Source organism: Callospermophilus lateralis, chromosome 2 (assembly GCF_048772815.1).
Source record: "Callospermophilus lateralis isolate mCalLat2 chromosome 2, mCalLat2.hap1, whole genome shotgun sequence".
NCBI lineage: Eukaryota > Metazoa > Chordata > Mammalia > Rodentia > Sciuridae > Callospermophilus > Callospermophilus lateralis.
This window is the reverse complement of record NC_135306.1, coordinates 7,884,516-7,905,406: the sequence shown is the minus strand read 5'-3', so window position 1 is coordinate 7,905,406 and position 20,891 is coordinate 7,884,516. Positions and strand designations below refer to the sequence as shown.

Sequence of the window (20,891 nt, the reverse complement as noted above, 5' to 3'; positions counted from 1 at the left end):
TCCCTATCTGTGGCTCTTGGCTTATAAACACTGCATTTTCTACAATAGAATCTTTTTTCTTTCCCCCTTATTTTCTTTCTTTTTTTTTTTTTTTAAATTTGACAGTAGGCTCTGTTTATTAACTGACCAGATTACAAAAATACCACAGTAGATACCTTAGTTCATCCTTCTAATAAGCCTGCTGATCTGGTCTCCCTTTTGCCACTATCCCTACTTCTACAAAACGGGTGGTCTTGCCAAGCATAGTAGTGCCCACATATAAGCCCAGGCCCATAGGAGGCAGAGTCAATTTAAGTTGACCAGGCTGGCCTCAAACTTGCGATCCTCCTGACTCAGCTGGGACATCTTTCAGATCTGGGGGCCCCTACCACTGACACCTCTGATCCTGATGACAGACACTAATTTGAATTCTGCACATACGTAGAGTTTCCTGCTTTTCTTGCCATGGCCATTTAAACATTCATTCTGCACACCTACCTGTGTTCCTATGATACTGTTTAGTTTCTCCACGGATAAGCTTCCTCCTAGCCTTTCAAAACATCTTTGGGCAAACTTCTTTCTCAGGCACTTGATCTTGGGCTCTGTGAAATTCCTTTGCTTTTTCTTCAAGACTGCTGGCAGATCAGGAGGCTTGGATGCTTCCATGGTTCTAACTGGGAAAGAGTCCTCCCCACTTCCTGCCGGGAAGAAGAGGTGCTGGCATGGATGGGATACCTCAAAATGCAGTTGCTCTTCATATAAACCCAGTATCTCTGACCCAAAATGCAATAGTGGAGGGAAGAATTAACCAGATTGGTTCTGTTGGAAGCAACAAAGCCAGTCACCAAATGCATCTCTCGGTTCCTCCCCATTGGTCATGGAGAAGCAGAGAGTGTTCTGATATTTCACCGTAGGATGAAAGGTGGCCTTCACTCATGAGTCGCATCTTCTGCGTTGGATCTCCACAGGTATTTCCTGCTAGCCAGATAAATTTGAATTTGGAAACTGAGGCAAGTTCATTTGAGATGGAGAGTTTGTTGACAGTGCCCATCCTGACCTACCTCACAAATGGTGGCATGCTGCGTAGCATGGCCATCTGTCAGGAGAGAGGGTGTTCTAGAGAGGTGACTAGTGGTTGATGGGGTGGACTTGTGATGGGAAAGGAAGCAGGAATGAAGGGAAGCTTTGGGCCGTGGCCCAGAGGAGCTAGCCTAAGTTGAGTGGGATGAGTTGGCTGCAGGCCTGCTCTGTGGAAATGTGTTTCTATGAACACAGGAAGAGGGGTAAGAGTGTGTGTGGGGTGACGGGGTGGTCATGACTCTGAGGGCCTGATGAGGGGTCAGCAGTAGGCAAGGCCTGTGCATAAGTTAGAGCAGCATTAACTTCATTAACCCCAAGTCTGGAGGCCATGAATCAAAAAACCAGAGTGCGTTAGCCAGGCACTGTGCCAGTGTGTGGGGAGGGCGTTGCTGGAGTCTTAGGATGGGTGGCAAAGCTCTGGAGCCAGGCAAGGTCGTTAAGTGGGAGAAGGCAGAAGGGCGAGCTCAGGCCATTGGCAAAAATCATCATGATGGATGTGGAGCTCGCTGAGGATGGTGGCCAGGATGAGGATGATAAGCAAGGCCTGAGCCCAGGGCCAAGTTCTCACTGCTTCTCTTCCAGTCACTATCTGTCCTCCTGGATGATGTTCCTCCAGGCATCATGGTGCTCAGCACTCAGCTGCTCAGCTTCCCAAATCTTTTTCCTGTCCCTGGCACAGGCAGAAGGTGAAGAGTGGGAGGAAAAGTACACATACCTCTGTCCCTGAACCTGGCTCCCCCATCCCTCCCTCCAGCAGTGAACTGAAAGACAGAGATGGGAGGGGGGAAGCTGGGAGGGAGCACCGCTCAGCATGAGGACACAGCAGAGCCCACCAGCGAGGGGACAATGCCTTCTGCCCATAGTTATTTTTATGCATACATTTAAATGTTCTTCCTTTCTGAACAGTTCTTTCTAAGTCAGGGGTGAGTATGTGTGTGTGTATGCATATGAGAGACAGACAGACAGACAGGCATATTTGTATGTACAGGGTCAAGTGGTCTGCTTTCTTGACAAGTATTTGCTGTTTTAAAAAGCCTGCTATGTTGGAAATCATTTCTCAAAGGTCCTGTACCAGAATAAATTGTGTTATAGCAATGCAGCCTTCCACCACTGCCTCAGGCAGAGTGGGTCTTTCCAGCCTCTGACCTCCCCAGCACCCTGAGCTCACTTCTGTTCTTATGGCATTTAACCAGGTTGCATTGTGATTTATCTGTTTATATGTATAGTCTTTCTCTCCCATTAGGGTTTGTGGTCCTCCAGGGCAGGGATCGTATTGCATTTATCTTTATTAGTCCAGCAGTTCGAACAGGCCCTGAAAAATAAGTTCTCACTAATATTTACTAGATGGATCAATGTTTAAACAGATCTTCCAAGAGTTTAAATGCAGCATTAAGGCAGTTTAATCACTAACCCACTAATTAGTGATTTAATACTAATCAGCATTTTATATTAATCAATGTCATATTATTATAATAACACATGTTATAGCATAATATTTATTGAGCACCTGATACGTTGGGTGCTACTCTGGGATTATTATATATATTACATTATCAAATTCTCTCTGTGAACCTAGAAGTGGATATAGTCATTATCCCCATATTAGAGATAAGGAAACTAAAACGTAACAAGGAAAGATCAAGTGACTTTTCCAGTAAGCTAATAAATGTAAAACTGAGATTTGAACCCAGTCAGTTGGGTCCTAAACTCTGCACTTACTATCACTCATTTTAAAGAAAGGAGATCTGGAGGAAAATACAAAATATTATTTTTAAAGATGCCCTTTACATAATCTTTCTGAGATATTCTTTACCAAGTAAAAATATTGTTCTGTGGTTTATACACTTGAATGCCACTTACACAGTGCATGCTAAACAGAAATCACAGTAATCCCAGACAGATTTAGGATGGGAACAAATGCCAACCCAGGAGACAAAGTAGTAAAGTAGAGGGGAAAGAGATTTTTGTTTTTGAGAAAGTATGTATTCATATTAATTTAAGAAAGATTCTCATTTAATTGTTTTTAATAGGAAACAAATGATATTTTTATTTAGTGATGAGTTAGTTATATTTTTTGCTTCTTGTTTTCTATTTTCTTTTTTTAATATTTATTTTTTTTTAGTTGTACAAAAATATCTTTATTTTATTTATTTATTTTATGTGGTGCTGAGGATCAAACCCAGGGCCTCATACTTGCTAGGCAAGTGCTCTACCGCTGAGCCACAACCCCAGCCCCTCTTGTTTCCTATTTTCTATTAAATTTCTTCCTTCCTTCCTTCCTTCCTTCCTTCCTTCCTTCCTTCCTTCCTTCCTTTCTTTCTTGTCCATGGATCTTTATTTATTTGTGGTGCTGAGAATCAAACCCAGTGCCTCAGACGTGCCAGGCAAGCTCTTTACTACTGAGCCACAACCACAGCCCATAAATTTCTTAAATTCTACAAATGGATATTATTGCTTGGATATTAATTTTTTCCTGAAATAAAACATCTAATACATTGAGCACTGTTCATTGTTGTGTGAGTCAGTTACAGTATGGCTGAGATTAGGCAGAGCCCACTCAGAGCATTGACTCACACAGATAACTACCATTTAGTATATTTAACAAATCAGATGAGAAACCAGTTTGATCTCAGAGTTGCACAAAGGCCCAGCATGGCCAGTCCTGTTCAGTGTAGCTTTCTGCAATTGCGAAAATGTTTATAGCTGCACTGTCCAGTGCAGTAGCCACATGTAGTTGTCAAGCACCTGAAGTGGAGCTAGTGCAGTTGAGGGATGGGTTTTTTTTTTTTTTTTAACTTTAGCTAAGTGAAAATAAATTTAAACAAAGCAAGCATTCTAAAGGAATTGCCAACTGACCATATAATTGGTCATTTCCTTTTTCTGTCTACTAGATATCATCCTTGGGATCTGATCATTTGGTGTCTGACCCAATCAGAGCTGTGGGACCAAATAAATTAAACATTCTGCCTTCTTTCCTTAGCATTGCTGATGGTCAATATATGTCAACTCCCTTTTGCTCACTTTCTCCACCAAAACGTGCAAAAGATCTGCCAGTTCTTCTCTATGGAAACATCTGTGGCCACCATGGGGTGGGGGCATGTAGAAGACGGGACCCTTCACCTCTTCAGAAGACCCCTAGGCCATGGTGGCCTTGTGGGCAGTGTTCTGCTATCTTAATAGTGATAGGCAGATTCAAGTTTCTTCCCTTTTTAAAATAATTTTTACTTTGTGTGTTTTCTTAGTTGTTCACTCATTGAAGTTTTCATGGTATTCTCATAGTTTCACATTGCATTCTCTTGATCTTTTAAAAAAATTTCTCTCTACTTCATCATCTTATTTGATTTTCTTCCTTTTCACCGCGCACATTCGTCCCCTGCTCCCAGGTGTCTACCGATTCCACTGCCCTCCTCTTTCTGCACTGCCCTCTTCAGTCTTTGGCTGATTCCTGTCCCTGCTGGTCCTGGGTTTATTTCATGGTTATTTTTCATATCTTCTAGAGATTACTATTTAGTACCTTATTGTTATCCATTTTTATTTATTTAGTAATGAAAGCATTTAAGAATATGAATTTTCCCATTAGAGAACATCTAGGGCTTTGTATGCTGTGGTGCATCCTGTCCCTGTTGTTGGACGGGTTTGAATCACATCCAGTTTGACTATTCCTAGTCAGCCCAAGTTTTTTTCAAGTGTATATTTTGAATTCCCAATTGTTTGATCCTTTTGAAATGATTTCTCACTTGCATTATACTAAAACATGATCTGTACAGCTTTACAGGGTTTTTTTGGTCTTAAGGAATTTTATACAATTTTTGTGGGTTTTGTTCAATATTAATTTTAATATTAATTTTATTATTAAAATTTAATAAATGTTTTAATTGTATATTCTCTGTACCTTGCTAAGTTCTAAGTTCAACATATGGCTATTAAATAATGCTTATTAATTTTATTATTTGACTCTTCTATAAATCCTTACTAGTTTTTGCCTTGATCTGTCAAGAGAAACATGTTAAAATTTCCCACCATAATTTGTGTGTGTGTGTGTGGCACTGAGGATTGAACTCAAGGTCTTACACATGCTAGGTAAGTGCTTTAGTGTTGAGCTGAACTCCTGGACCCCCTATAATTATTATTTATTAACTCCTATTTATAATAGTTTTTTTTGTATAATTATATATTATTATTCATTATATAAATATTTATAATTGTCCATTTTGGGGGGTAATTCTATTTTTCCCTAAACAATAATATTTTAATTTTTTTCATTTGATGCCTCTTTTTCTTAAGTTTTACTTTATGATTTTATTCTTCCTTCACTGTTTTTTTCTGTTGTTGTTCCAATTTACCAATAATTTCTTTTATGCAGCACGAGGGATCAAACCCAGGGCCTTGTGCATACTAACTAATTAAGTGCTCAACCACTAAGCTACATCCCCAGCCCCAAGTACATAATTCTTGAAACATCAGAAGAATAGAGAAACCAGGTGTGGCAGTGTGCACCTATAAACCCTACAATTGGGGAAACTAAGGCAGGAGGCTTGCAAATTTGAGGCTGACGTGGGTAATAGTAAGACTCTGTCTCACAATAAAAAATAAAAAGAGCTGAAACATACTTTAGTGGTAGAGCGCCCTTAGGTTCAATCCCTAGTACCACCACCACCAAAAGAGAGAGAGAGAGAGAGAGAGAGAATATATTCTCCCTGATAACAAGCATTCAGTGGGTGCCTCATTTTATACAACTGTTCTCTCTCTCCTTTTATGTTCACATATGTGTGTTTTTGGTTTCATCTTGTTTTATTTTGGGGTGGTACTGGGCAAGTGTTCTACCACTGAAGTACATCCCTAGCCCCTAAAATATTTTTTATTTTACCTTTGTTTTTCATGATTGTTTTATTGTATATAATAGATGGCTTTTGCAACTAGTTGAATTTCATTTATGTTCCTAATTCTTGAGTCTTTTTTTCTTTCCACAGGGGAATGTAACCTATTCATATTTATTAAGATGTGGGTGCCATTCCTCTCTGTTGACCTCTTGGTTGTTCAGTGTTCCCCTTTAGCTACCTCCTCATTTCACTCTCCTCCTGGCTGCATCCTTCAGGAATACAGATCTGGATTGATTAGATTAAAAAACATCTTGCATGGGGCTGGGGATATACCTCAGTGGTAGAGGCTTGCCTAGCATGTGCAAGGTCCTGGGTTCATTCCTAGTACTGCAAAAAGTGTTTATTTTATTTTTAAAAAAATTGTACCTAGAGGGCTGGGGTTGTGGCTCAGCAGTGGAGCACTCACCTAGCAAGTGAGGGGCCCTAGGTTCAATCCTCAGCACCACAGAAAAATAAATAAATAAAGATATTGTGTCCAACCACAACTAAAAAATAAATATTTTTAAAATTATACTTAGAGTGGATAATTTGTTTGTGCAAAACCCCTATGTTCAATCCCCAATACCGGCTTAAAAAAAAAAAAAAATCTTCATGAACCACTGAACTCCTGAAGAGGCAGTGTTGTGTTTAAGGACAGAGCACTTATTTGAAAAAATCTCTTCTCTGGACACTTCTCCTGGAAGATTAACCAAGGGCCCCATGTGCTCTCAGGTGAGAGGAGACCTGACCTACCTGCCCCTTGCTGCTGGCTCCGGAGTGGTCAGATGGCAGACTGTCTGCTCTCTGCCCTCTTCCCCTGTCATTCAGGCTCAACTGTGTTCAACACAGGAGGCTTCTCGGGCTTCGCCTCACTCGATAGCAGAAGCCATGCTGGAGGAGCAGGTGGGTCTGAGGGGTGACTTGGTTCCTTCTGGGCTCTGCCCACAGACCACCTTCATGACATGGGTCATTCTTCATGCATCCCCCAGGCATGTCTCTGGTTTTTATCATCATTTTCCTCTATTTGTGTCAAATTGATAATCTAGTTATTTTCTTCTTAGCATCAATGTTTTGATTCATGGTGGCCGCTGCTGTTCAAAATCCAGGAATCAATGCACTTCATCTGTAAGCTAATCACAGATTATTTTCATACATGCAGTTCACCCCAAAATTTTTGCAATAACTAGAGACTTTCTAAAATGTGCTTGTGCTTTAGATAGTAAATCTGTTTTATAGAACATTTGCTTTGATACTTCAGGTCAGTTTCCACCTTTTGAATTATGAGCTTGTCATAAGACCAGTGATTTTTTTTTCCTCCTTCATGAGGGTAATAGTTGACTTGGAACATCGCAGTGAAGTGGAAAGCAGCACGTTGATTTATTTTTCACATCCAGCCAGGTACTGGAAGTGGGAGGTGGCTGTGCTCCCAAACTCAGGCTCGAGATGAGCCACTGTCTTCCTGTGGGTTTCAATGTGAGCTTCCAGGACCCCTCTGGTTATGGGGGTTCTAGCCAGTGGGAGAGAAAGGGTGCAGGGGAGATATTGCCTCTCTCCTGGAAGGCCTGGGCCTATAATATAAATGCCACCCAGGACTTTGGCCCACCTGCAAATGAAGAGAACTGTCAGATGGCCACCTCAGGAGACTGAGGTCCAGCCTTGTATCCAGGTACATTTCTGTCACTGGAGGACAATGTGAGTGGCATTGTCCACTCACATTGATGGCAGCTGGAACCTTAACTCTACAGGGTGAGCTGCACTGTGGTATTGGACATTTAAATGGTTCCAGTAGGAACTGACTTTTCTGAGTCAAATCTTTCAGCAAAGGGAAGAGTGTAGACTTTGTGTGGTCTTGGTGGCCAGATCAGGGGTCTGTGAGGAGTGGCTGAAAGAGAACCGGCTGACGCAGCTCCCGGCTACAGCCTCTCTGCCGTTACAGGGGTTTTCCTGCAGTGTTAGTGTGGTTTGTTTTTGTCCCTTAGTTTGCTGGCTCGGTCTCCTCCTGCCTCAGCTGGTGTGCCAGTCTTCATCAGGCACCAGCCGCCACAGCTGCCCGAGCCAGCTGTAGGGTGGGGTAGGGTGGGGCATGCTGGGGCTGCCACTCTGTGTCAGCCCAGTGACTGGCAGGCCTTCCACCCTCAGGGGCTACCCCACACTCATCAGCCTGTGCACAGGGTGTGAGTGTGAACCCACAGGATTTGATGAATTTGCCACCTGGTTGACTTCCTTTGCCATGGTGATTCCCAAGCTATGTGGCGCTTCTGTCACTTTGTCTTTCCCACATAATGAACCTGGTGGATTTCTGTGACATTTCTCACACAAAAGTAACGAATCCTCTCTAGTTTCACAGGTTTGCCCCTGTTTTTATATTTCTTTTGTCGCTTTCAGTAGGATTTCAGCCTTCACTTAGTTGTGTATTTCTTGTTCATAAATGCTTGATGAGTGTCTGCACTGTGGCAGGTGGTATGCTTAGCTCTGGAGATACCGACTGTCCTCATGCAGCTCTGGGGAGCAGAGGGAGTGTTGGAGGAGAGTTGATGATGGACCAAGTGATCATATGAAGGAAGGGAAAACATCACTCCCCGGGGTACTTGGGAATTTGTAGGGCATCCTTTCCCTGGGCAGTGAGGTCACTGAAGGATCTTGGAGTAGTGGGGACTTGGCAGGTCTGAAGGATGAGCTGGCTTCACTGGGGGAACTGGGGATGGGGGAGGTGGGCCACAGGGTCTCTGTACTTTGGTGCACTACACGCACACGCCCTCTGGTGGGAAGAAAGGGTGCTGCAGGGAAGTGGATTGTAGGCACAGATGAGCGAGCAGTTTGCCAAAACCACCCAGCATGGTGCGGTGTTATCAGGAATTGTGGCTGAGGAGCAGTGGTGGAGGTGTCTGGACCAGGAGAGGTGGTCACAGTCATCCAGGTGAGAGATGATGGTGACCTATGTGCAGACTGTGATGGAGAGATGGGGAACTCATGCTCCTAAGTTCACAGGGAGCTAAATTCCTTCTGTCCATCAAATCATCAATTGTGTTCTTCCTTTCTTTCTGAACTTCTTAAGCAAGGTGAGCCATATGCTTCTTACTCTAACATCAGCAAAGGAAAAGGCAGGGTGCTTGTGCCTGACAGGGTCTGGAACATAATGGCAGACTTTTAATTTGTATTGGTTTAAGAGTGAATGAATGGATTGGTGAAAGATGGTCGCTCTTCTCCCCAGTCCTAGATGGAACAAACTATCATCAAGACTTTATCTACTCATCTCTACTTTAGGCATAACAAGGAGAATACACTCCTCCCATATACCTGTGAGATGTTACTAGGTAATTATAGCACTCTTTTCTTGCTAAGTCCAGATATGATCGCAGAATGGCTCTCCCAGAGCCCTTGAGGCAGTCTACGCCAGTGACACCCAGCTTGGATCCTATTTGCTGCTCCTTCTGCCTTAACAGTGAGTGGACCCCTAGAGCAAGGATGATGCTGGTGCCGAGTCCTCTACACTACCTTGTGGAAATGACAATGACCCTCAGAGACCCAAATCAATCTTGCTCTTGTACTTTAGCATTGGTCTCTGAAGAGTCAGAGAACAGTCCACAAGCTCAGCCTCACTTGACACCAAGTACAGAGTTTGGGCCCAAGGACCACCCTCAGTTTCAATCATTGACTAAAAGGACTCAGAACTCACCAAAAGCTGTTCAGCTCACTTACGTTCAAGTGGAAGCCAAAGGAAAAAAACGAAAATCAGACAGGGCAGAGTCCAGGAGGGTCCAGAAGCAGAGCTTCCAGCTGGAGACCTGGGCAGTAATAACCCCTGCTGGCAACGATGAGTGGCAGTGCACTTGGAGAACTCACTGAGCCGTGGGATCCAGAGTCCTCAGTGGGCCTGACCATGAGGATATGGCTGACCACCGTGTGGCTATCCTTGGCCTCCAGCCCCTCCATGGGAAACCTGTACTGTGTGAATGGGAGCCCTCACCATATTCCACAATGTTACTTACTATCTAGTGTGGCTCAAGGCCCCTATGTGAAGAGACACAGGAAATTCCTCAGGCTTAGAAGGTATATCCCAGGAGCCTAGGGTAAAGCCAGACTTCAGTTTGGATAAGGCAAACCCTCAGTTTATCAGCAGTATAGGATCTGCTACCAGCAATAGCCAGGCATATACATAGAAATCTTTTTATTTGTTTTTAGGAATTGCTTTGCAGGTTAAAGATTAGGTATGAAAACTGGGCCTCCTGGACCTTTCAAGTAAGGTCTGGTTAGATGAGGGTTACGGCATCCACTGTCTGGCTGCCTTTGCTCATTCCCAGCTCTGTCTGGGCAGTTAGTTGGGAGCTATTGATTTACCCTTCTTTGCCTCAATTTCCTTGCTCATAAATGAAATTAGTAAGAGTTTCAGCCTTGTGTTGTTTTAAGAATTAAGTAAGATAATACATATTAAGGGCAAAAGAATAGATGGCACATATAAGTACTCAATAAACACTCAATACTATTTTTATGTTTATCTTGAGAAAAATGTGCCAATCTTTCTCAAATAATTTTCCTTGGGAAAATTTGTGGGGAGGTTCTCTGAAATTTTTTCTCTTATTTTCACATCTCCATGTCTTGTAAATACTAGTGAAAGTAATAGATAGCAAATCTCTCCTAAGAAAGTATTTCTGTTTCACTGGATGAGCCTGAGTTGGAATTGTAGAATGCGCCCCCTCCCACCCACAGCAAGCATATTCTAATAAGTCTGGAGTGTGGAAGTTGTTGGCAGATCTTCGCTGAAAATTACAGGTAGATTTAAACGGTTAAAAGAAGAGAGATCATTTTTCCAAGTCACTCTGAGAAATCTAGGAGAGCATCTCAGGGGAGCAGTCTGAGGACTGTGGTGCCACGTGCGCTCTCCTCCCCCCTCGCCTCCTCCTAGCACCCAGCCCTTGAAGACCATCCATCTGCAAGTGCCCTCTTGCCATTACTCAGACGGTCTGCCCACCTGGAAGGCGTGTGTTGGCCTTTTGGAAACTGTTTAAAACTGAATGAGGCACAAGAGCTTCCTCTGATACTAGTGGATCCTTGCATTCCTGCCAGCCACTAATTGTTCTTCCGGCTTCCCTGGGAAGGCAGTTGAACTTGATGCTTGGCTTTGAGTTTTGCCATCTGTGAGCCGCCACTTCTCCACATTTGATATGTTTGAAAGATTATTTTTCCACAGACCATTGCTTTAATGTTTTTCAGTTTTGGAAAATGTTCTGATTTGGATTTGATGCTCTCATTTTCCACTCTTGCAGCCCATGTGGTCCTGACTCTTGGACTCCTAAGATCGTGGGACTGATGCTCTGAGGACTCAACTGATAGGACTTAAAAGGAACCCTTAGCTTAAGGCAGGGCCTGTCAGCTCATTTGGCTTGAGTATAGTAGGAAGCCATTTGGACAGAAGGGGCATTACAAATGGTGGCCCAGCTACTGACTGAATGCTCTTTTTTTCCCCTAGCTTATTTCCAGTGATGCTGATGGAGCTATCCAGAGGGCAGGCAGATTCAGAGTGGAAAATGGCTCTTCGGATGAGGTAAGAATATTCCTCAGTTCCTGTTCTGGCACCAAGCACACAATTGTGATGCCTATGCCATAGCAGTGGACAGTTTGTGATGGTCACAAACGACTCACCTGAATGGAGCTCTGGAAGGGGTAAATAGAGCTTTCCAGAGCTTTGCATGGAGTAGATGTGGAGGGGCACTGCTATTACCCTGGCATGGAATGTGCTAGTAATTGGGTGACACATATCTTTTAAAAGTTCTGTCATAAAACCAGGTGGACACATGCCATTGTTCCATCAGAGTGGTAAAAAAAAAATCCACAGCATCTTTTTTGGATCCAAGCTCCAATCATTTGCCAGGCTGGTCAGCCCTGCATTGCCACATGAACAGATCCATTTCCAGGAGAAAGGTGCAAAATCTGTGTTGACTACAAATGTTACCTTTATTCAGAGAAGCTGCGGGGAAAGGAGGGTACTGCTGCCCACCACTCCCTGAGCCCATACCCTCCTTCTGAGCTCTGATGGTCTTCCTTGCTGCCAGGCATAGGGATCACTTTGCTTTTCTTTCTTTAAGACCTGCATAGCTCGCTCTGTCCCTTGGAATCTTCCCCTGAAATTGCAGAGTACAGTGGAAGCTCCTGATTCTTTTTCATCTCTGAGCCTGTTTTCAAGGTAGCTAATCAGTGCTTTAGCACCCCAGCTTTAGAATCAGACAAGCCTGGGTTTAAGTTCCAGCTCCCTGCTCTAGTTGTATGACCTGGGTGAGGAGCCCAGCCTTGCTGAGCTCAGTTCATCATCTGTGAATCAGAAACTATCTTGAGAGTCTTGAGTGAGCTCAGTGAGGTGAGCTGGAAAGCTCTCAGCCCTGCACCTGGTATACAGTAGGGGTTCGCTCCTGTGATCATGGTTGTTGTGGCTCCCTGATCGTTGCCATATTGCCAGTGCTGCTCGCCCAACCACTTCCCAAAGCAAATTCTTGGTGAAAGACTATGGGCTGAACTTGAAAGGCCCTAGCATCCGGGAAGTCAATGTTCATCTTCACCTTTGGCCCTGGCTTAGCGTACCCATTCACCCAGGTATGGTGCCCTCACTATTGCTGTGTCAGGCAAAAGGAGGCATCGCTGTCCTCGGTCAAGCCCCTGAACAGGTGCCCACAGACTTCTTGCCAGAATGATGTCAGGAAGTTGGCCTCTGAATCTTTGAAATGGCCCTCCCCAAGTGGCTTGTGATGACACAAAACACGAAGCCTCGCATGTCCCAGGTGTAAAGCCCAGAGCATAAGCAGCAAGTCCCTGTTTCAGTGCTCAGAAAACCAGTGACCACCATGCTAAGTTTCTGCTCTGAGAACCAACACACTGGAGACCCCAGAGACTACTGTGCCTTAGGACATGCTTCTGCCACCAAAAGCTTTCAGAATTCAGCCCAGCCCAAAATGAGCAAACTGCCTTGGACTATACCCACCAAGCACAGCTCTGGCCCCTGCTGGGTCTTGTGTCTGGAGGAAACCCACGCCTCCAGGAAAGACATAAATGGGGTCTTCACGTGGTCCTGAAATCACTATGAACTTTGGCCATCAAACACTGCTCACCAGGCTGAGTCACCTGCTCTGACATACACCTGGGGACAGGTTCTGGCTCCTAGCCAATGGATGGGAAATCACCTGTGGCAGGTCATGGGCAGGACTGACTCTGCAGTCAGATGCCTGGGCTCAAGTCATGGCTCTACAGCTCACCAGCAGCATGACTTTGGGTAGGTCCTTTGACTACTGGAACCATTGGTGGATCTGTTGACTTAACAGATCACTGTGGTCTGCTGCATATGAAACGCAATCCCGTCAGATTGCTTCTCTGGAAGATAATACCAAGATCAAGTAGTGTTTTAGATTTTGTTTCCACCAAAGCTACTGAGCATGAGTTCTCAGTTGGAGTACCTTGGCTTTGTTTTATGTTGGTGGTCCTCAGTTATAAGCTTCTGACAAGTGTCAAACTCAATGTCCCACCCAATGAAAGACTCCAGAGGCACATGACACTCAGAGGAAGATAATCAGCCTTGCTCTGAGTTAATTAGAGCAGTTAGTGCAATAGAAGACTCAATACAGCAATTTAAAATTTTCTGAACCCATGAAAAAACAAATTACAAAGCATTTCATTATTGGGTTACTTGTCCTTTCATTTTTGGATTATAAGGGTCTTTTATATAGGGTGTACACTAGACCTCATGATTTGAAAAAACTTTTTCCCATTCTATGTTTTTTTTTTTTTTTTTCCTGCTTTCTTGATTGTGTCCTTTGAATCACAGAGTTCTTAACTTGATAGTACACAGTTTGTTATTGTTTCTTTGGTTGCTTTGCTTTCAGTGTGTAAGAATCCACTGGCTACATCAAGGTTGCATGGTCACCTCCTATAGTTTGCTGTTTCCTTAAGATAATGTTAAATTTGCCTTTTATTTCTCTGGACGGCGAGCAGAGGTTTCTGTGATTCCCCATCTGTTGTGTCTGAGTGTGCCTGGCCACCTGGTTCTGTGCTGTCTGGTCTTGAAATTTATCCTGAGGACACTGGAGGCCCTCAGCACATTGCCTTTGGCACAGAGGATTTTGGTTTGTTTTTGCAAGGTACCTTTAAACTCAGTCCTTGGGTTGAGGCCTTTAAACATCCAGGGGACAGACCAGAACTGCAGGTTCATGTGAAGGCCATGGGTGGCCACACAGCCCTCACCACTGGCTTGCTTGGCCGGTGTTTCCATAGCCCTCCTCAGGTTCCCTGATTTGCTGAAATGACTCAGGAGCTCAGGAAAGCAGTTTACTCTTGTCACTGGATTATTATAAAGGATGTATCTCAGGAACATCCCACTGGGATGGCACATAGAATAAGTGTGGGGCAGGGTGCCTGGCAAGGAGCTGCCGCACCCCCTTCAGGTGCCCTCCTCTCAGCACATGACTGTCCAACAACAGGAAGCTCTGTGCAACCCCGGTGTGGGGGGCTTATGGCCGTGTCACAGGCACGATTGATGGAATGATTGGCCATTCATCAATGATTCTCTCCCCAGCCCTCTTCTCTCCCAGGAGATTGGGAGGTGGGGATATAAGTTCCAAGCTTTTAATCAAGGCTTAGTCTTTCCAACAACCGGCCACCAAGAGTCACCTCCTTAGAACAAAAGGCCTGCCTGTTACCCTTCTCACTCAGGGAATTCCAAGGATTTTAGGAGCTCAATGTCAGGAACCAGGGTCAAAGGCCAAATATCTGTCTCCCATTATTCTACATCCCCAGAGTAGATAATTCCATTTTTCAGAATTGCTAATTGCTATAAAATTCTTTTCACTGAACAGAGCACATCTATTTTTTCTGCTTTGTTCTCCACAGCCCCATAGGGTAAGGCTGAGCCCTCTTCACCATGATGGGTCTTCCGTATTCAGAGATATCTGTTGTGTTCCTTATTAGATGGAACCAGTGCCTCCATTATCCCCCTTTCTGTTCCTTGGATACATGGGAGGCCACTAATGAGCATCTTATTTTTATTTTATTAGTTTCTCAACATATTTATAAGTCATCATGCATATTGACCCTTCTCATTTAGTCTACCTCCTCACTATTAATTTCTCATTCCTACTTCTATTTAATTTTAGTAATAATATTGAAAACTTACTATGTGTTAGAATTTTTAATTGGCAAATTTATTTACTTTTGATTGACACATAATAATTGAACATAGTTATGGGGTACAGTGTGAAGTTTCAGTGTGCAATGATCAAATCAAGGTAATAACATCTCTAGCCAATGAGCCTTAAGTGCTCAGAAGGGAACACAGGGCTCTGGATGTGCTCTATAAGGCCACAGAGGAAGCCGGGCTATCTCCTTCCTTACTGTAGACACTCCGTCTACTTTTTTGAAGCCCCTAAACCCATTATGAACTGACAGTATGGCGTCCCCCACCCCTGCCTATTTCATGTGTGCTGGGTTTTAGCAGTGAGGCAGTGTGGGGTTGCAGGGATGATTTTGGAGTCACACAGACCTAGCTTCCCATCTCAGCTCCAATGCTTACTGGTCTGCAGCTCAGTGTCTCTGAGCCTCAGCTCCTGATGGGTAAAGAGGGAGATGCAGCCCACTTCACAGCACCTGGCCTCCCCGCCCTGCACTGGAATACTTCATATTTTGCACCTAAGGGTAGGATTTTGCATTATCTTCGCTGAATTTAATCTCATTAGAGAGTCCCATAATTGTTAATTATCAAGAATTTTTGTGACATCTTGATTTTGTCACCTGTCCTATTAGCTGAACCACTGAGCAGCTTTATATTTCCTTCAGATATTCTTGTCTTGCCATCTGTGTGCTCATTCAGATTATTAATTAAAATGTGCATGACCCCCCAGGTGAGTCACTAGGGAGCTCCCACACTTGTATTACCAATTAGTAGATGGTGGAGCAGAGGGGACAGTCTCTCGGCTCTTTACAACAATGGCTGTTAGCATGGGGATGGTTCTCTTATACACTGTTGAGGGATGTAGACATTAGTTTAATCTTTGGGGAGGGCAATTAGCAATAACTACAAATGTGTATACCATTTGGCCTCAGTTCTGCTAAGATGTGTACTGCAGCAATATTTAAAATAGTGGGGGAAAAACTGGAAACAACTTCGATTTCCATGAATAGAGGAATGATTAATATAAATTATGGTACAATTATGACTGTATAATTGAAATACTGGAATGATTAGTCTCAACTATTGGAAAGATGAAGTAGAACTGGGTGTGGTGATGCATGCCTGTAATCCCAGAGGCTTGGGAGGCTGAGGCAGGAGGATCAGAAGTTCAAGGCCAAACTCAGCAATTTAGGCCCTAAGCAACTTAGTAAGACTCTGTCTAAAAATTCTAAGAAAGTATTTTTAAAATGACTGGGGATGTGGCTTAGTGGTTAATTGCCCCTGGGTTCAATCCTTGGTACAAAAAAAAAAAAAAAATGAAATAGAGGTATATTCACTACCATAGACAAAACATCACAGCAGAGTGTTAGACAGAAGAGCAAATTCTAGAATGATTTGTATAATATCCATTTTCCTTCTGTAAAAAAAAAAGATAAATATGCTTGTCAATATGTAAGAAAATTTCCAAAAGGATACTTGAGAATGTAACCATAATTGCTTCTGGAGAATGAGCCTGAGAGGTCAGGACAACAGCTGGAGGCTTAGCTTCCCTTCTTGGACTCTTCCATGTTCTTCACAGGTTTTATAAGTCTATAGTCAACCCAAATTATTAAAAAGAACAAGTTAGTTCTGTATATATTAAACAAATTAGCTCTTTATGTCCTGACATAGGACTATTCCCAAGATGCTGTTGTACTTGTCGAGACAGTATCTCACTGTTGCCAGGCTGGTCTTGAACTGGTAGGCTCACTGGTAGGCTCACTATCAATCTGATAGTATGGTTATTTTAGGGAAAAGAAGTGGAATGGAACATAGAAGATGGGGAGAAAAAGAGATTTTAATTTTTGTTTAATTTTACTTTTTTACAAGCAGCTTCTATCCCTGATTACAATGTAATTTTTAAAAATTTAGTTTTTTAAAAATATTTATTTTGTTTTTAATTGTATACAGTACCTTTATTTTGTTTATTTGTTTTTATATGGTTCTGAGGATCGAACCCAGGGCCTCGCACATGCTAGGCGAGCACTCTACTGCTGAGCCACAACCCCAGCCCCCCCAAATTTAGTTTTTTTAAAAAAATATATCTTCCATCCTGCCAGGGTTCTCTCAGCAATTTAATTGAGGAACTCAAGGCCAAGCTATTCAAGGCTTTCACTTTTTTATTGAGCTCACTGTGAAAGAGATGATGAAAAATCACAGGCATTATGTGAAATTTGGGGACTCATTTGTTGCAGGTTTGTATTGTGTTGATTCTCTGCTTGAAGCCAAATATTTAAGAACATTCAAATAAAATCAGTGTTTCGGGGCGTGGATTGTGGCTCAGTGGTAGAGTACTTGGTTAGCATGGGTGAGGCACTGAGTTCAATTCTCAGCACTGCATATAAATAAATGAATAAAATCAACATCTAAAAAAAATTTTTTTTAAAAATCAGTGTTTTATATATAGATTTTGTTGAATTCTTAAAATATCCTGGCCAGTTTCAGGCCCCCTCCTTCACATCCCACAAGTATAAATGGGTTAAAAAAAAAAAAAAAAAAAGAGTGAAGGCAATAAGAAGCTTTGGTGGGCTTTGGAATTCAAAGCAGAGAAGACGAGGTTTTCTGAGCCTTCGAACTCTCTGGACAGCGGGCCTGTCCAGGCACTTCTGCAGCACAGAACAGCATGAGCCCATTAACCTACTGAGACCTTTCGCAAATGTCTACGTGGGTGTAAAGTAAACACGGGCAGTTGCAGAGCTAAATAGTTCAGTTATCTAGAAAATGCTCTCATCACAATATTTCATCCTAAATTTCTTGTCAGCAGCAAATAACACATTCCTGTTTCATTGACACCTTAAATTGCTATAGACAAAGTTTCGGTATTCCTGACCTCCTTTGTAAAATCAGGTATATGTAAAATAATTAGAATTTATTGAGAATTAAAACCACAGTTATGTGCTGCTGCACTCTTCCAGAAGTGCTGAAGTGAAGACCTGAAATGCTGAGCATCTGGTCAGGGGCTTAGAGCAGCTGGAACCCACACATGGCGAGTAGGAGTGTGAAGTGGTGACTCCTCTTTGGAAATCTGTCTGGCAGCACCTATTAAAACTGAATGTGTGCATCTTCAGTGTCCCAAGACAGAAAGACACAGAACGTTCACAGTGACTTTATTCTTAATAAAATCACAAACAATCCCAATGTCCACCAGCTGGAGAATGAACCTGAGCTGTTACTACCCATGGACCACACAGTGTGAACAAGAAAGAACGGCTGCAGCCGGGGAAAGGAAAACGTCACAGACAGAATCTCACGGGATTGGAAACCTGGAGAACACAGGAAGCGATTTCATTTTTATGATGTTCCAGAGCAGATAAAGCCCGTGGAGACAGATGGCAGCTAGTGGTTGCCTTTGAGGATGTGGCTGGGTAATGACGGGTGCCTCCAGGACACTGAGAACACTTCCAGTCGTGTTCAGGCAGTGGTTACCAGGGTGCTCACATGTAAAAAGCTGGACACTTGCATGTCCCATTATGGCCACTATGTCATCCCAAGCAGGCACTTGTTTTCAGAGATGTTCTCCTGGGTCCTGGTCAGGGGGTTGTGGCTCTGGCCCTGTCGCTTCCTGTGTGCATTCTTGTCTTCACATCCCGTCATGTGTGCTTTTCACCAGGGCCAGGAGGTGCTTGCTACTGAGACTCACAACTTTTTGGGTGTTGGGTCCCCCATTTCAGTTAAATATTCAGTGAAGATGAAAGTTAAATATATAACTTTTAAATCATTAAAAAAAAAAAGGCCTATTATTAACAGCTTGTACCTGACTTATGAGATGAGCCACTGCCCAGTCCCATTGTCCTTCCCTCCAGATGCTGGCTACATCTTACCTCTCCTGGGTTAGTCCATTCCACAGTGGCCACCATCAGCCTCTAGAGAAGGTCAGGCAGAGGCATGTGCTTCAAAGGTCCTAGGTGTGCATTTTCTGTTCCTTCAACCCTTCTCAGCAGTCTGGTGAAGTCTGTAGATCCCTTCTCAGAATAATATTTTTAAAGGCATATAAAATAAGAGGATTGGGGCAGAGGCTGTTGCTCAGTGGTAGAGCACCTGCCTTGCACGTGGGAAGCACTGGGTTTGATCCTCAGCACCACATAAAAATAAACAAATAAAGATATCGTATCCATCTACAACTAAAAAAATATTTTTAAGAAACCACAGAGGATTACAAAGGAAATGGTTGATCAATAATCAAGTTATCAGAATTTTTTTTTCATATTGCTGGGGAATCAAACCTAGAGTCTCGTGTATGCTAAGCAGGTGTTGTGCCACCAAGCTACATCCCCAGCCCCAGGAGTATTTTCTAAACCTAATTCATGATATATGTGTTTTTTACTTTTATTAAATAACCAATCCAGAAGTAGATTCTGTAACTACTATAATTTTAAATGGTGGAAGAACATAAACAGTGTTTCTAGATAGCTGCAATCACTATAATGAGTTTTATCAAGTTTTTAAAAGTATCTGGTGTGTGTGTGTGTGTGTGTGTGTGAGAGAGAGAGAGAGAGAGAGAGAGAGAGAGAGATGGTTACCAGGACTGTTCACTCTACTGTAGTTTATTTTATATGCTCATACTTGAATGAAACACTAAATTCTAGAAGTTAGGGAAAATACAGATGTATTTGTTTTGCCCCATCTGAGTCCTTTCCCCCTTTCCAGCCTCAATTCTTTCAGAACCCCTGGCATAGAGCATTGGTTCTGAAAATTTTATGTGATCAACATCATCCGGTTGCTTGTTAAAATGCAGATCTTGGATTGCAGTGTAGCGCTTGTCTAGCTTGCATGAGATCATGGGTTTGATCTCCAGCACCACAAAAACAAAACAAAAAAGGTACCCAGAGAGATCTGGAGGAGGAGTTCTACAGGGAACCCAGGAGTGCACATTCCAACAAATCTGAGAAGTTGAGCTGCCATCTGGTGCCGCTGCCTCAAAGAACCCTCTCTGAGTTGTGCAAATCTTGGAGGCTCCAGCAGTTTAGCTGTGCTGGGGACATGAGAGAGTCTCCTCTTCAGGCTCTACAGAAGCTTTCTAGGTTCCAGGGCTCAAGGCAATGATACCAGCTATTGAGGGGTCTGACTGGTTGAGGCCAGCTTCCTGGGCTACACCCCGCTCTGGTCCACTGATGCCCAAGGTTGGTTGACAGGCCCTAGGTGGAGGCAGCACTCTGCCTGGTGTCAGGTAGAGACCTCTGTGGAGCAGGAGCACTGCCAGGGCTCCTGGTTAGGAAGTAAAGGGCTGTTGCTAGTGAACCTATGAGGAGCAGATTCCAACAATACGCCCTCTTAAGTCTCACCAGAAGGTCAAAGCCAAGAGGGACACCCTGATCAGGTGATCAGAATTAACTTCACCAACAAGGAGCACAGGGCATCTTGGGCAAGTGTCTCCATAAGCTGAGAAGGACCAGCCTCACTCATGGTGCTCCCACAGGTGTGCAGACCCCGAGTCTAAGTGCGGGGAAATGTCAGGCAGACTCCAAACGCAGAGGGCTTTATTTAAAAAACCAGGAAAAAGGGTGCTGCAGTCTTCAAAAATGTCACTGTCATAAAAGAGAGTGTGTGGAAAAGTTGCAGATGAAGGGAAGCTAGAGGCATGACGACAAATTGATCGGCACTAAAGAAGGACAAAGCTTCAAACAGCACTGTTGAGCCACTTGATGAAATGGGAATATAGAAAATAAAAGTGCTGCACCAATGTTAAACGTACAGACACTGGCAAAGCCATACCGTGGTTGTGTAAGATGTCCCTTTGCTTGAGAAGTACAAACTGAAGCATTGAGGGGTAAAGGGCTATTTTTTAAAAT

General features: G+C 43.4%; 1 protein-coding gene across 3 annotated transcripts in view; it reads left to right on the top strand.

The window, feature by feature from the left end:
- Positions 1 to 20,891, top strand: part of Garnl3 (GTPase activating Rap/RanGAP domain like 3) — a 146,438-nt gene that overhangs the window by 47,898 nt on the left and 77,649 nt on the right. For all 3 annotated transcript variants that reach the window (XM_076845451.1, XM_076845449.1, XM_076845452.2), the window contains exon 4: positions 11,386 to 11,460. In XM_076845451.1, coding sequence (XP_076701566.1) covers positions 11,386 to 11,460 — 75 coding nt within the window. The remainder of the gene's footprint in view (positions 1 to 11,385; positions 11,461 to 20,891) is intronic.